Source organism: Dromaius novaehollandiae, chromosome 6, assembly GCF_036370855.1.
Source record: "Dromaius novaehollandiae isolate bDroNov1 chromosome 6, bDroNov1.hap1, whole genome shotgun sequence".
NCBI lineage: Eukaryota > Metazoa > Chordata > Aves > Casuariiformes > Dromaiidae > Dromaius > Dromaius novaehollandiae.
In genome coordinates, this window is record NC_088103.1 from 38,825,392 (window position 1) to 38,842,522 (window position 17,131).

The 17,131-nt window shown below is 38.2% G+C and overlaps 1 protein-coding gene across 1 annotated transcript in view; it reads right to left on the reverse strand.

The window, feature by feature from the left end:
• The window catches only part of NRAP (nebulin related anchoring protein), a 54,867-nt gene that overhangs the window by 1,220 nt on the left and 36,516 nt on the right, over nt 1–17,131 (reverse strand). Inside the window, exons 27-41 of the mRNA XM_026117538.2 lie at nt 16,754–16,858; nt 16,239–16,346; nt 15,355–15,468; nt 13,710–13,907; nt 11,729–11,833; nt 10,596–10,694; nt 9,709–9,813; nt 9,238–9,345; nt 7,276–7,587; nt 4,425–4,529; nt 3,651–3,749; nt 3,438–3,542; nt 1,753–1,860; nt 786–1,097; nt 389–541 (exon numbers count right to left, since the gene is read on the reverse strand). Of these exons, the coding sequence (XP_025973323.2) occupies nt 389–541; nt 786–1,097; nt 1,753–1,860; nt 3,438–3,542; nt 3,651–3,749; nt 4,425–4,529; nt 7,276–7,587; nt 9,238–9,345; nt 9,709–9,813; nt 10,596–10,694; nt 11,729–11,833; nt 13,710–13,907; nt 15,355–15,468; nt 16,239–16,346; nt 16,754–16,858 (2,136 nt within the window). The remainder of the gene's footprint in view (nt 1–388; nt 542–785; nt 1,098–1,752; nt 1,861–3,437; nt 3,543–3,650; nt 3,750–4,424; nt 4,530–7,275; nt 7,588–9,237; nt 9,346–9,708; nt 9,814–10,595; nt 10,695–11,728; nt 11,834–13,709; nt 13,908–15,354; nt 15,469–16,238; nt 16,347–16,753; nt 16,859–17,131) is intronic.

The following is a 17,131-nucleotide window of genomic DNA, read 5'->3' on the forward strand; positions in this document are numbered from 1 at the left end:
CCTTACAGAAATTAGGAAAAGCGATGGGGAGTTGTATAGGGAGTCCCTTCCACCTCCACTTCTGCTCTCTGTGGAGATAGCAGGATGTCTAGAGATATGAAGACATCCACGAGCAAAAGAGCAATACATCCCAAAATATTACTAACTCCTATCCTGTGGCATCATCAGCCATGACAGTGCTGAACTCCCTAGAGGAGCTCCTTCAAATTAAGGTTTAGACACAGCCACAGAACTCAGTGAGGGAAGTATATATATGTTCTGTTTAAATAATGGGGAGAACTGTAGTCTCCAGGGAGCATTCAAAAGCATTAAATGGGATGTATGCCTGCCTGCCTTCTGGTGAGCAGCGCTGTTGGGATTTGTGAGAAGAATGGTTTACTCTACTTACAACTTCAGGTTCATACTGAGCAGAAGCACTGTGCAATTCCATTCCCCGAGCATATGCCAGCTCAGCAGCTCTTCTTGCCATTTCAACTTTGTAGGAACCTGGCGGAGTCCAGCCAATGCCTCTGGTCCAGTTCAAGTCAGACTTGTATTTGACCTGAGAGAATGAAATACATGCCACTATGTATTATTTCATTTGGCTCTCAAACTGCATGCCCTGGATCTTCAAGAGAGTGCATATCAAGAGCAACAGGATCAATAATTAACAAATTGTTCATTTTCAGCATACAGACTTCAGTTGTTTTAAGAATACAATTTTGCTGCTAGGTAAAGTCTGCAGAACACATTGCCACAGACAGCTCCTAGCACTTGAATGGACCACTCTGCTCAGCTATACTTACATCACTCTGCAGCTTGTAGGCCTGCTTCGCATGCTTCACATTTAGCTGCTCAGGATCACAAGTGTATTGGTGAAGAGGCTGCCTGTAGTTAACACTGCTGGCAAGCTGCTGGCTTCTCTTAGCATGGAGGAATCCCGGCTGGTTAAGGTGACTCCTGAACTGCACCCTGTTTTGGGCATATCCACTCCTGTATTGGTTGTCACTCTGAAGCTTCCCCACTTTGAGGACATGCCTGATTTTGGGATCATCATTTGCATTGCGGAATCCAATCTGCTGACCTTTATCTCTCAGGAAAGCCTCTCTGTATTTGTACTGCAAGGGGTACAGAGGAAAATCTCATTTTCAGATTCAGATTACATTCAAATTCCATTATGGAATAACTTATCCTCCCCTAGCTATCAGTGCTTCCTGTAGTGCACAGAGACCAAGGGTTTGTCTGATACCAAAGTGTATCACTTAATCTAACATGACACTCAAGGAGAAGGATCTCCGTTCTAATTATTAAAGGACTGGAAAGATTAGGGAACCCCAAATACTCATCTCTTGAAAGCATCCACAGTTCCTCTTATTCTTGTGCTGTCCAGTGTACCCAATAAACAGCTCAAGCAATGAAGCTCTTCCATCTTCAGCATTCCTGCCAACTGCAATCTCATGTGTTCAAAGGTGACCCACTCTAGTCAAGCTCATGCTTTGACTATTCATAGCCTACTTTACTGAAGTATATCATAATATACCTCTTTCCCAAGAACAGAGCTTTGAAATGAAACACACTAATCTGTTTTTGGATATTATTAATGGGAGTCTATAGTTGGAAATTCTTGCACTTACCAGCATTTGGTTTAACCAGGTCACCAATTTTCCCAAACCAGACTACAAGGTTCACTTAGGCCAGAATTTACCCATTTTGAAGGGGTGGGGGTGTCATGGGAAGAGGGTTGGGAAGTGTTTGCAATAAAATGACTCTTACATCACTAGCAATCTCTCTTGAAGCCTTTGCTGTCTGGAATGGAATGGCGTCAATCCTAAAATCATAGCCAGATGCCCTTGTCTGTTCCCAAGATGTTTTATATACTTTCTGCGTTGAAAAGAAAAGAACAAAACAGTCATTTTCCCCTGGAGTTTCTTAAATGTAGTCCCGTGACTGCAATAATAAATGTTTTATCCTGCTGGGTTTATTTGTATCTAGAATCATCAGTACCATCTCCAAGGTTTTGATCCACTTCTATAGGACTTCAACTTCTTTTCTGTTCTCCGTAATGATAAAATGTCTCATCTGAAAAGTGCCACCAGGGTTTCTTTTTGTACTTGAATGTGGTTATTTTTTATTTGATTTAATTTCTATTAGAAACTGCGATGCATCAGTCACATCAATATTGCATTGATATGGCCCTTATTCTCTCTTTTGATGCATCTACTTGTAGTGTCTTGGGTTTCGTGGCATCATAATTTCAATATCAGCTATTTCAAGCTTTTCTAGTGTTCCCTATCTCAATCCCCAGCCACATGTGGCTTCATTAACTCATCTGGAATAACAGCTACTTCTAACATATTCAGTGTGACTGTAAGGCTATGAAATACATTCACATCCTGAATAGAAATTGCTCTAGATTTGATTCTTCTTCCATTAGTAGTATTCTTACAATAACTTCTAATTTGCTGTTCCCACTACACAGCCACTGTATCTTAGCTGACACTTCTAGTTCTCCCTTTCAGGTTTTATTCATTTGCTTTCTTAAGACTCTGATTCATCCCTTCTGGGGTTTGTGACCATATGAAAAACCAGCACAAAGTCAACTTCACATTTCAAAAGGTGTTCTCATGTTTCACTGATGAATAGGTGGTGTTTAGTTTGAATGTAAACTGAGATGGCAAAAGTCCTGCATGAACTGGTAGAACAGTCCACGTAGAAGCTATGAAAGTATTATTGTAAGCCCTGCTAATGGGTCTACGGCTGATCCTGTATTCGTGTGCAATCATCCCTTTCCCTTTTTATTTTTTTCCTCTATGGCTTCAAAGAATGTATATCTTAGTTGTTTCTTTCAGCTATAGAGCACCTCCTACACAAACCAGGAACTCAAAGAATTTTTCAAACTAAGGTCACTCTGACTCTACAGTTAAAGAACACAGGGAACAAAAAGTAGGATAGACAATGTGCCTCTGTCTGCGGTAGTGTGGAAGCAAAACTCTTTAAAACAATCCCACTTACTGATGCCGCTGCATCTGTGTTGATGACAACTGTGTCTAAGGAATCAGTTTAAAATACATTGTTGCAACCTTATGAAGTTAGATTGTATAGTCAAGGAAAGAGAAGGATTATTTTCTCCTTGCCCACCCAAATGGAAGTTCATGGATTTAAATTTATAACTAACTACAGCTAGTCTCGAAGACTGAAATGCTTAATAGCTCCCTGCCCTAGAAAGCAGAATCGATTCTCAAAAGGAAGACAAAAACAACAAAAACAATAAACTTCTCCTAATCCCACCCGCTCAGACCTAGCTAGAAGTTGGCTGTCCACAACCTCTGGCTTTTTCAGTCAGGCTCAGCAAAGAACTTAGTGTCTATACATTCGGGAAAGTTTTTTTCATTCCCAAGCAACTTTGTTTCCCTTAAATGAGCATTACCAACCCTGAGGTAAAAGGCTCTGTTACTTACATCGCTGATTTGAAGTGCATTCTGGCGGGCTCGGATAAAATCTGGGTGATCGGGAGGCAGGGTGTACCTGTGCCTGGCTTCAGAGTCTCCAGCCTTGTACAACCTCTGGGGAGTCAAAAATCATTGAATACAACTGATACTGGAAGCAAGGTTGAGGTCAAATCGTTAAAGTGCAACAAAAGTTAAGATCATTTATAGTAAAACCAAACCTACGTCACTGCACTGGAGGTAGCTATTTTTAGCATGAATCAAATCTGGAGAGTCAACCACAGCAGTGAACTTCAAACTTTCTGGCTTCTGACGGTACTTTGTCTGCAAGTGATATGGGGGAAGACAACAACAAAATCCAAGAGGTTTATGTTAGACAGAGATAAACCAGGATTCCAAATATGTGATAACTAGAGTAAAACATAAAAAATCACCTTCTTGAGGCCACAGTATTAAAAAATACTATTCTGCTTTAGTCTGAGCTGCTCTTTCAGCTAGGGAGTAGGGATGCCACTATACCACTTCAGTGGTGCCGAGGCACCAGACTTACTTTGTTTGTGAAAGTAGGGTTTTACATTGAAGATTCACATGCGAAAAGCTCTCAAATACTATGCTTAGGACAGCTCATAATTCTTCTTCAGTAATACAGGATACTGAACAGGCTAATGCCCCCTTCAATGTGATTGTCAATGCTGTGTCTTTCTGTATCACTTCCATAATCACCTGCTTAGAACTTCATAACAGAATTTACTGCATTTATTTATTGCTACATATTTTGTTTACACTCCTGTGTTTCATTCAGAATGGAAAATATTCAGCAAGTGTCACGCAGTGGACTTGTATCTCCCATACCGCTTCTTGGTAACTTACACCTTGTATAAACAGGCTTCTGCATCAAAAGGAAATGATAAGCTACATTCGTAAGTGTCATGTAACGAGGAGCCTTGATGGTAAACAATTCCTACAGATGTGCTATCCCATGAAAGATTTATCAGGTACCTCGCTGATGAGCTCTCCAGCCTTCTTTACACTTTCTATCTGCGGAGATCTCAGAGCCATCCAACCAACCCCTTTCATGAAGTTCAGGTCTGATTTGTAGCGACGCTGTTAAAAATGAAAATCGTTAGCTATCAGTTTTGCATCCACAGCTATTAAGGTTTTTAAAAAGACTTCCTGATTCATATTAACATTTCGAGGTTTTTCATTTGCCATGCATATATCACATCGTAAAGCCGAACTGTTTGCATTTGTTCATTCCACCAGGAATTAAATAATGTATCATATGCAAGTTACAAGAGGAGGCCCCACAAGTGAATTAGTATGACTCAAAGCAGTAAGTAATAACCTGTTTGTACTGGGTGTAAAAGAACCCCTTTTGAAATAATTTTCTGAGGTGAATTCAAGTCAGGAATACTAATTATTTTATCTGGTGCATACTTCGTCATTAACCCCATTTCTAAGAGGAGACCATTACTCTGTTCTACCCACATTAAAGGCTTGCTCTACCTCCCGATTCAGTGAGGAAAAAACAAGATAGACCTAATAAAAAGTGAAAGACAGTAAAGCAACCCTTCCTCCAACAATTCTGACTTCCTCTTCAGAGTGACAGTGGATCACTGTGTGACTTTAACCCCATCACTCAGCTTTTCAGAGTCTCAGACTCTCTATATGCAAGATGGAGATAACAAACAGCTGGCTCAAAGAGGTGCTGTAAATTACTCTTACTAGACTTTGATGAGATCAGACAAAACCAACTTGATCATTTCTCTGGATTCCTAACCTGTCCCTAAAAGCCCCGAGGTCCTTATTCATTTCCTATTCTGTCCCTTGTAGGCAAGCTCTAAAGTACACCCTGATAAGCTATAAGGACTAAGTCCCCGAAAAAGTTACTTTCCTGCAATGTAAGCCACCAGCACAGATTGGTAAAAGCTAGAAAATACTGCATATCTAGATCTAAGCAAAATACAAGCCACCTGTTACCCGTTACAGCAGAAAATAGGAATGGGAGTTGGAATGACAAAGAACTGCATCTAGCAGCAGCTTCTATTCCATCCCAAGAGTATCCCCAAAAGGTTCCTAAACCCATTTGATACCTCCACAGCCTAAGACAACTTGCATACTAAGAGCACCCTGTCTTCTACCAGCAGCATATTGTGAGGACTAGTCATTAGGCAAAAGGAGGCATCTAGAGAACTCTACTGAACAATAGACTGGGAAACAAAAGGTTTAATGAACAAGTAGTGCTGATCTGCGAGGCAGGGTGACAAGACTAATAAATGTGGAAGAGGAATGCATAGACTGAGATTTCTGTGACTTCAGAGAAGGTACATAAGGAATTACTGGACAGCCTGAGAAAGAAGATTAGAAAACTTTACTCAGGGAATGGCCTTAAATGCATGTACATTTTTATTATGCACACATATATTTGCAAGTGTGTACATGTGTGTGCATGCATGTATACACATAATATGTATATATACACATATAAAATGGACTCCTATGAAATATTTTTGAGGACTTGATAAGTAAAATTCCCGTGGTGAAAGATCAACTAAAATGCAGTTGACAAACTCTGTTCTCCCCACTGAATACACTCTCTAGGGTCTATTGTGCTACTCTGAAACTGAAACTGAGACTCCCTTACTCATTCCTAAGCCCCACAGAACTTGCTCTCTTATTTTTGTTGTCCTACATTTGGATATCTCAGTTTCCTGGGGTAACATCTTTTTCCATCTGACAGAGAACAAAGACAATTGATATCGTAATAACAAAATCCAACAGGGATTCTTCAGTTGGATCATTTGCTTTCATTTGAAGACATAAATCACAGTGGGTTCTTTTAAGGTGTCTTTTCTGGCAATGAAGAGTGCATTCAGGATACCAGATAGCAAGTACACTGAGTAAGAAAGAAGGATGTGGACTCTCCATTGCTTTGATTGCCTCTCTGACTTTCACAGATAGAATATCTATTCATATCTTCTCATCAAATATCCCATCACTTTGTCTCTCGATAAAATCTTGAGCTCAGTAAACGATCAGTTCCCTGAAGACATATAAAAAAAAATCAGCACAACTTTGGAGCAACCTTTTTCACTTCCTTGCTGAATCATTCAGCTTCTTTTCTTATACAACAAAAAACAGCCAAACAGAGCTTCCTGCTACAGAGTGACTAATGAAAGATGGTACTGGACCCTAAATTGTCAAAATACAACTACCTGCATACAGGCAGCTTTATACATGCACTCAATATCTGCATCTATCTGGAAGCAGATATGGACAATGGCCTATCCCCCTGAACAAATGTACACGTGAACACAGAAGCATACAAAGTTAACGTGGATGTTGCCTGTGCTGATTCCATCATTTCTGTGATCGAACTTTGTCTGAACTTACATTTGCATGAGTAATTTCTGCTAATACATCTGGGCAACTGGTTGTTTGATATTACCAGCTCTGTTTGTAAAATGGCCTTCTAACATGATACCACAAACCAACCTCTGAACATTTAACCTCCTGCCCAAAGACTTCTGCATGTAAAGCAGTCATTGTTAAACCACTGGCTGGCTGTGACCTAACCAACTGAGAGATGATTTTGTATATTCCCCAGCTCTAGAATAAGTAATATGGACCACACCAATTTTCCATCAGGCGTATAACATGAGAACCTCTGTTTGACTCACTTATGTTCTGTATGCGTGGAGCAATCGGATATCCTGCTGCTATGCATACCTAGGTTTACAAGTGCTCTTTCTAAAAACATTGCCCAATGTCAATATACAATTTGTGCCAGTCATGTAAGGTTTTATTATTGCTAAATTCAATTTGCAGTTAACAGAAAGAAAGTCTTTACCTCACTCTGCAGCATATGGGCTCTTTTGGCCCATTTCATCTTCATGTCTTCTGGGACTGCTGTAAACTCATGGAGTCTTTTTCTGTAATCCTGATCACTCACTAAGGCCTGGGCTTTCTTAGCATGGACAAGATTCACCATGTCCATGGGCAGATGGTACTGAGACCACACTCCTTGGGATCCTTTCTTATACTCCTGTTCACTCTGTAATTTAGCAGCATGCAAGCAATGCAGCAACCTGGTATCATCCAGAACACTTCTGGCACCAACATGCTTTCCTCTCTCCATCACAAAGTTGTATTTATATTGGTACTAAAAACAAAAGAAGATAAAAGTGACAAAGGGCCAAAGTTAGACTGATTACTCTAGCTAATTAACTTAGGATAAGTCATTGAAACACCTATGCTGACTGCAAAAAACAGCCAGGCTATACAGCACCAGAAAGTAATTGTTTGAATCTCTCATTGCTCTCAAATTTAGATACCACAGTAGTTGCAACATTTAAGTTGAGCACAACTCAACATATGCTCTGAATATGCCCAAAGCACAGATCATGTTTAACCTCAGATCACGCATTTTTATTTTATCTCCCATAGAATTCTATTTCCATTACTAGGAATAAGAACATAAAAGAAACAAACAAAAGAAAGACAAAAAATCTATACAAGAGAAACATCATGCACTCTGTAGCCTTCAGATTTGCAAATGCCACCCAACTATTTGAAAGAGTAAATTCAGCTTTCCTGGATCAATAACTATGTTGAGAAGCCTAAGATGGTGGTCTGAGCACAAGAATAAGCACCAGCAACCCCTCATTCTCATCTTAGCTGGGACTATGACTCTGCCTATGATCTTGCATTTATCCTCTCTGTGAAATGGTGATGATGATGATAATGATTATTTATATAGCATCAACAGGGTGTTTGAAACTTTAAAGAGAAAGCCTGGGCCCTGAAGAGTTCATAATGTAGTTGAAATGGGATAATAACACTTATCTACCACACAAGAGAGTTGTGAGGATTAAATTACACTAGCTAATGTTTATAAAGTGCTTCAAAGATGAAGGGCCAAATTCAGATCTGTTGTAAGTGGATGTAATTCTATTAGGGACTTGTACCCTTTAGAGCAGATCTGAAGCTATAACCAAAAGCACTCTGCAAAATATAGTTAAGTATACATTGTAAATTACAGCTAGATGTAGTTGCTTCATAAAACAAACACACATTAAATATATTCGTATTTTATCACATTAGAGAAAAAATATGCAACTAAAGGCTACATAAAATTAAGAGGTTCTTTTTAAACTTAATTTTAGTTTAATTGTAGGTGTTTCTTATAATTTATTTCTCAAATTTCTTGCAAGGATGAGATGAAATTACACTTTAGAAGGATACCACTATGTCTGAGTGTTTTGCAAATAACAATCCAAGAGAAAAAATGTTTTTAAGGGTAAGAAAATTTGTTTTCCTTCTTTCAGAAATTAAGGGGGCACATTTACAGGAGCATCCACTAATTTTCACATCCTAACCAGACAGCCAGCTCTTGATTTTCAGAGATTCAAAGAACACTCAGCTTCTTGTGACTTCATTTCAACTCAGGGACACTAAGCACTTCCAAAAGCCAATTCAAAGCTAGTGGACAGAATTACTGGGCACTTTACAATAGGAGTAGCTGAAAGCCTGGAGAGCTTGGAGTATCTCTTTGATTTGGCTGTCTGTAAATACTTCAATTCACTAGCTATTTCCCACTGGAAGATGTTTAACCAAGCTTGGTTCCCGATTAGCAGTGATTTTTTTTTTTAAATTCACACAAAGAATCTCATTCGTAAGTAATATATTCTGTCTCACACTTGTCTCACATGGTTACGGAGTTGCTTTAATTCAGTGAAATCTGCTTTAGACATTGTTTTACATGAAGTTAACAGAAATTAGGCAAGAGGGAAGGTTGAATCATTCAACTCACATCACTAGCAATTTCTCTGGAGGCCCTGGCAGTCTGGAAAGGCAGTGCTTCCGTTGTCAGCTTGTAGCCTTGAGCACGTAGATTATGCCAAGATTCCCTGTATTTCGCCTAAAGTAGGAAAGGCACATGTAGATTGCTGTTTCACTTTTAAATGCTCAAAGGAACAAACAAAGTAAACCTCTTTCATTTGTTATTCTGAGTTAGAGTTTCATTCCTCATTCTCAAAGGATTTTTTTTTTAATTATCTTTACGAAGTGCTACAAACTCAGACAAAAAATGTGTCTCATTCCTTATGTAGATTTAATTTACTCACAACTGCATACATGTTAATGGAGATAGATATCGTTAAAATCAAATTGGAGAAAGCATAAATACAACAGACCTAAAAATTCCTCGACTTATCCACCATTCCTTGCCCCTGTGCAATTCATCCTCCAGTCCAAACAAATAAGAAATATAACAAGCTCTTACGTCGCTGAGGTTGGCTGCATTTATTCTTGCCCGTGTAAACTCAGGCAGACCCAGTGTTGCTGTATAGCGATGCTGACTGTCCTCTCCTGCTGCTTTATACAGGCGCTAGAAGAGATCAAAAAAGACAATTGCAATTCATTTTTCTAATGTTTCAAAAAAGTAACAGAAGTACTTAAGTTGTTTGTGATTATGACAACCATTATCGGCCAGCACAAAACCAGCTAAGAATATATCAACACAACTGCAATTGCATTTTTTTTCTGGTATTAAAAAGCTTCTAAATTAATTGTTCCGTATATATCAGGATGCCAACCCGCTATATTCTTAGCCTTGCATTAGGACGTTCCCAGCAGGCCAAAAGGCCAAAAATAGACCTAAGAATGTTAAGAGCATCATGAATATATATTAAATAAACGGGTAGATATTTCTGGTAGACTGGCCATATTTTCTAACTTTGATTCTTCCTCATATTATTGTAGAAGATTTTGATAATTTGCTCAGGGGTTTTGTCTTCTTTTCAAAAATTAGAAAAGGGATTCTTTTTCAGGAGACCTCTAAAGAGGCCACACTATTCAAGTGCACTCCCGCAAGAACACCCACCAGACTGATATTCTGAGGCTTTGTTTCATGCATAAAAAACTGATGACAGGACTTTATTATATGAGCACTATTTGGCACAAAGAGATTGAACTGAAAAATGGTGCTAAATGTTTATCCAGGAGTAAATTTTTTGTGATCTAACTCTGCCAAAGCAGAAAGCAGTGATGTTTTCTTTCCTTTTGATACATTCTGTTTCTCAGAACAAGGCTGTTTTTTTCCCTCTCCGCCAACCCTAGCTCACTGCATTTTGAAAAGCGTATTTTCTGATTCACATTAGAAGAGCCTACCTCATTAGCAATCATATTGCTGAATTTTGCATGAAGGAGGCCAGGAGAGTCTGTCACCGATGTGTACTTGAAGGAATGTGGCTGCTGACGATATTTACTCTGAGTTCACACAGAAAGAAAAACGAACAGAATCACTAAATTGTGTTGTCAGATAAGGGACTTTTTTCTAACAGTAGTGCTCTAGTATTGCTTCTTATGCTTAAAACACTACTTTGCAAAGGATACATATCTATTAACCATAAGGCTAATTACCTTTTCTACTCTGGTGCATGCTTGTCTCACTAGGGGAAACTAAGAGTAAATAAGGAATTCTGTGTACTTCAAGAAAAATACGCTGCTTTGCTCAATACAGCAATGAGGTTATTTCACCCCTTCGTATCACTAACCCTGGCTAGTGAAATTAGAAGAAAGGCAATACAATCCAGACAGAAGGTGCTGCTCAAGCCTGCTGAACTGGGCAGGCTTTTTTTAGCTCATCTTTGTGGGAAAGATGAGATTCCACCTGGTCAGTGGTGCTAAGTCAGAACTGTGAACAAAATAACTGCAAGCTCACTGCAAGCAGGGATCTATTCACTGGAATGCAACTTGCACATCTACGTGATGGCAATAGATCCAAGATTTGAAACTAGCAGAGAGTGTAAGGAGAGAACAAAACAGGGGAAAGAAAAATCTGATTACAAAGGGGTAAAAGAATAGGACACAAAGGCAGGAAGTGAAAAACAGACTAAGAGTGCAAAGCAGAAGGAGAGCTGAGGATAGCGTAATGGTCACTCTGGCACTGGGCACTCTGCAAGTCAGTCGAATTTTGGAAAAACAGTACAAGGTGCCTAATAAAGTGCACAGACTTATTTTTATTTAAAAAGGCACTTTTTAAATCTAAAATAAATCACATAAAATAACAACCATCTGGGTCTGAAACACAGGAGAAAAGATATGTGAAAACAGTTAGGAAAGTCTCCAAAACCTTGAACTCTAGATTCGCCCATCTGTAGTTAGGACATGAATGGAGTGATTAAATGGAAGGGGAGGGAGCCTAGCATTATCCAGTGAGTCACTTGGCCAGCCCAGTTTAATAGAAAGACACCTGGCAAACTCTTGTTTGTAGTGCAGAAATCAAAACCCTCTTTTGTTACCTCACTGATGAGTTCAGAAGCTTTCTTCTTTCCTTCAATCTCTAGGGCCCCTGAAGTAATACATCCAACTCCTCGCATAAAGTTCATGTCAGATCGGTATAAATTCTAAGGGAAACCAAGCAGAAGTAATTACAAGTTTGCACTTGAGATGCCCTATATTTATTCATCAAAAATACACAATAAGGTTATTCAAATAAATCCATTAGAATTATCATCTACTACAAAGAGATAATATACTATATGCTATGTTCCTGTGCTTGTGTGTGCATGCATGTGTGTTGGGCACATTCATCATGAACAGACATAGACAGCACCAACGTAAGATTCGGAAGAGTACAAAATCCCATTAACACTGAATGATACTTGGGCTTCCAAATTCCACTTGTACCTTTGAAAAGAAACTTTTCCTAGATATATAACTTTTATTCATATATAATATATAAATCATATCTATATATTATTTATGTATAGATATATATAAAATGAGACTAGTTATATTCTTCAGTAAAAGCTGGGAACTTTTAATAAGTAACATTTCAGACAAAATACCCTTGCCTTTAAACAGTTCTGAATGCTCATAATGCAAGCAAGAAACACTAGGGGAAAACAGTGCTGTGCCACAGTATCAATTTTGTTAAAATGTTTTCTAGACTATCAAACACAGCAGTGAGTCATTGCAAATATTAGTTTTTCAAATACTACCAATAGCTTAGAGCTAGATACATTAAGACAAATACTATTGCATTTGATGATGAGAAGAGTGATGATGAGGACAAGAATCATTTTATTCTCTACTTCAAAAAAATTAGAAAGACCAAACAACTAGTAAACACAGTTTTGCATTATTCGATGCACATCTGGAAGCTGCTACTGCTTACTAAGGTAAGAATTAGCTGTACTTACTGAGGAGTTTTGGTTCAACAGGCCACTTGTAATGAAAATGAATTCTACCTTCAATTTATTCAGCCATGTAGGAGAGCAGAATCAACTCCTCTTTTATTCTCTCATGCATATGTCTGTCCAGTGTTAATCTCTGGACTCAAAGACATCACAGTGTTGTGCACAGGAAATATCCTTTGTGAGCAGATAGAAAGGACAAAAGCTAGGCCTCTTTACTCACCTGTTGCCAGCTATTACAGATGGCTGGTAAGAGTGTTGCTACCAATTAACATTTTACTCCCAACTCAGAAGACAAGCATGGAGGGAGGGAAATCTGCCTCAGAATCTCTGATTGTGTGTGCTTTCACTCAAGTTAGGGCAGTACAACTGGCAGCTGATGTTAACACTTGTTTGAATACAGTCTGCCATCTTTAAGACTGTTAAAAGTGTAAAACTGATATACAGTGGCATTTTGGGGCCAGATTTGTTTTTAAGATATAGTATCTCCTGAGGACTCCTGAGGCAATATAATCTATTAAATGCCCTTTGCTTAGGGCTTTGCCTACAGACACAGCCTACCCTTGAATTTGTAAGGCATTATCCAGTTAATTCTACTGAAGATTACATACTGGGCTAAATTCATCCTTATTAGAATTTCAGTGGTTATATCTTGGGCCACAGTCTACTGGTCTTTTACAAATCAGATATATTTTTAAACAATAGGCATCTTGCTTCTGGAAATACACATTAATTACACCCAGATGCAAACCAACTCAAAGGTCAGAGGGTAAACAGTTTGCATGGCTAATAAGACCTTAAAAAGAGTATTTCTCTAACAGTACAATCATCCCCACTTGCAAATACTTCTCTTCCCAATCATCAAATACTACTGTACTTTACATCTTGGAATGGTGCGATCACACACATTGTACAACTACCTAATAAGATAAATGTCTCATTCCTGAATGTAATCAAGGAGGAACAGCCATTGTTTACCCCTCAACTGCTGTTCAAATACATACCATCAGCTGTCATGGTTTGAGACAGAACTATCTCGCATCAGACCCAGTAGGGAAATATCATTGGGATGTTTTGCAGTTACCTCACTCTGTAGTTTATGTGCATTCTTGGCGCATCGCAATCTCACATCATCAGTCAAAGAAGTGTACTGGTGCAGCAGCTGTCTATATTCCTGTTCACTGACCAAAGACTGGGCTTTCCTGGCATGTACAAAGTTTATCATATCCAGTGGCAGATGAAAGTGAGCCTTTGTATGCTCAAAACCTTGCTTATATTTCACCTACCAAATTAAAAACAGATCACATATATATCACAGCACAGTAATCAAAATTCAGGTTTTGATCAAAAGAGACATTCTCCATATTTCTCCATTTTCCAGTATAAATTACTCTTTTTAAAAGTAAGTTCCCTAGCATATCTAACTGTACTGTGAATGACCAATATCTATAATTAGAACATGCTGCAGTCTATTCCAGGTCAAAATAGCATCCATCTACATTATATTTAAACAGACCAAGATATTTTTTATAATTTTAATTTTTTGTTAAAACCGGATACATCGAATCTATAAAGTTATCAAACTGACAAATGAATTCTTAATTCACTGCATTTTTAGAAAGCACAACAAAAAGTTAAAGTTACTGCCTGAAGTTACTGCCCAACAGACATATTTCAATAAGAATCACTACCAGTCCTCACTCAAAATATTTGTTGATCTCTACTGATTTGGCCAGTTTCATTTCGTAATTTTAAATGTTATGTTGTGCAGGAGGGTTCCCCCACCTGTTGGCTCTGGCCAGGAAAAGAAAGCCCTAGCAATCTTCAAAGAATTTTTTTTACACAAAATTTCCAGATAAGCTTGTGCAAACTTCAGATATTCAGACAGTTCATCCAGATAATGAACATCACGAATTGCTGATGCTCATCAAAATAACTTAAAGGAACTTGGCAGATGGCCAAATTCTTCAGACATTTATTGTTATCTGTATGAATCTAAGCATACCATCACACAAGATGCACAAGCCCAGCATTCACTGAAATCCATGAACACATTCCCATCTAAATCCATGACCAGGCTTGTTATGTGTAATTTTGGTAAGGAGATAAATAGTTCTTCTGAGATTACTTATGTGCTTAAAGTCAGACAAATGCTTCACTGCTTTCTGAATTAAGCCACAGTGTTTAAAAGTTACTGAACAGTCACAACGTTTATAGACAATGAATGAAATGTGATTTTTACCATCCCCCAAGAGCAAGTGGGAACCACTGTATGACCAAAAAAACCCAACTTGAAATTCCATAATCTCATTCATTCTATAGCCTTTCAAGAAAACAGTAAATTGAAAATCATCACTGAATAACTTTCAATGTCTACCAAATTTAATTTACTTGTGTGCAAAGAATACTAGTAATTCTCAACTTAAACCACCTCTGAGTCATAATTCTGCAGAGTAGAATGCTCTATGCCAGGAAACAGTGGCTTGGAGCAAGAGTTGTGTGAGAATATATAGATCTGTTTTTACTGTCAAATTAATGTTATTGTAAATAACGTGAAAAAATGATAACATCATGATTATATCAAAGTATCTAGAAAGTGTGAGAAAAAGCCTTAAGTTTGAAATAGTATGGCAAGTAGTAAGTCCACAGCTCAGTACATCTTCCATGAGGAACTATGTTCTGTTAGGAAAAGAAGTCCAAAATACCCATATGTTCTTTCTGATACTTACATCACTCTGTACCAACGCTGCATGAACTGAATGAGCAATATGAATATCACCATCCACGCCACGTGAGCCAACCATTTGTCCTTTCATTTTCTCAAATGCCTCCTTATACTTGTGCTGAAAAGGGAATAAGAATAGAAATCTGAACAGAAGCGAAGAAACACAAGTATCAGTCAAAATTGTTAAAATACAAATAAATGGGTTCTCATATTACAGAAGGAGAGCTATGGACAATAAATTCTCGTTATACTTAATATGCTAATATATCTGAGTAAACCTTAAGAGGATGCTAAGAATACCTAATCTGTGTAAATATTTTAATATTTTATCCTATTTAGAGAAAAAAAAACAAGAAATACACAAATTAACACTTAGAAAAGTTAGTTACCTGCTATTACACAAGTAGTAGAACACAAGAACCTAGTGCAGGTGCTGCAGGTTCCACTGAGGAACCTCTCTCCATTGGATCTCTAGAAGACTCAGAACAACAAGTATCCTATCCCTGAAAATAATTTATACATCTTTACAACCTGTAAGTGACAACCAAGACAAATGCTGAATGGTAGAGCTTCATGACCAAGCTCTCCACCGCAAACCTTGCCTAGCAGATAGTGCCTGGCAGCTCCTGAACAATCCCTGTGACCTGCCAGCATGTGAGTTGGTTACCTTTGCTAACAGACATTTGTTTTAGCAAACTTTCCCTTGCTTAGTTACCAATAACGCTCCATTGCATCTGCACTTCCAAAATCACAACAATGAACTAGACTGAGGCAGAATGTCTCCCAGCTGTAGAGTTGGCTGGGCATGCTGTTTGCAACAAGAGTCACTCAGCAGAGCAGAAGGGTTCTGCAGTGACTGAGAACAGTATCAGCAGTAAGTTCACCTACGTCACTTATGATTTCACTCGAAGCCTTTGCCGCCTGGAAGGGAATGGCATCTAGTTTCAGTTGATAGCCACCATCTTTCATCTTTCCCCAGGATTCCTTATAGTGAATCTGGTAGGAAATATGAGACAGAAGTGAAGCAGAGTAGCTGTTCAGATGGTTGACGCAGCAGCATTACTGTTATCCTCGCAATATAAGCATGTCAGTTACATTCTGTTCTAACACAAAGGGCTCACATAAATGAAACTATCAACACACAACAGGAATAATCAAATCACAGATGTCCATTATAAAAATGTAACTGTTTATTCATTCTTAATCTTACTAAATTAATAGAGGTTGGATAGGAAGTCTGGTAAGAAGTTTAATTTCTCATTTTACTTCAAAAATATTTAGACCATAGAATGATTCCATACAGGGAAGAGGAAAAAAAATGTGCGATTTCCTGTGTAGGACACATGGCAAAGCACTACTGAATTTTTCACTTTGCTTTAAAATATTAAAGGTCAGACTCGTACCTCACTGATATTCATAGCATTTAATTTGGCCTGAAGGATTTCAGGAAGATCTGCCGTTGGTGTATACTGATGCTTTACACTCTCTCCATGCTCCTTGTACAGCCTCTGCAAATAGAGGAAAAATTTAGTAGCAAGTACTCACTTATAAACATTAACAAATAGGTTAATGAAAACCAAGGACTATGGAAAAATGACAGCAACATTAATTAATACAGACAGTTGTATCAGTTAAAAAGTATTCAAAAAATTTTGGGGTATGATATAACTATCAGCTAGAGTACACTAGAGAGGAGCTCCTTGACGTTCTAAGGGTATAAATCAATGAATATGAAAATTCAGGTATCTGAATATTAATTTGATAAGAATTCCAACATATGT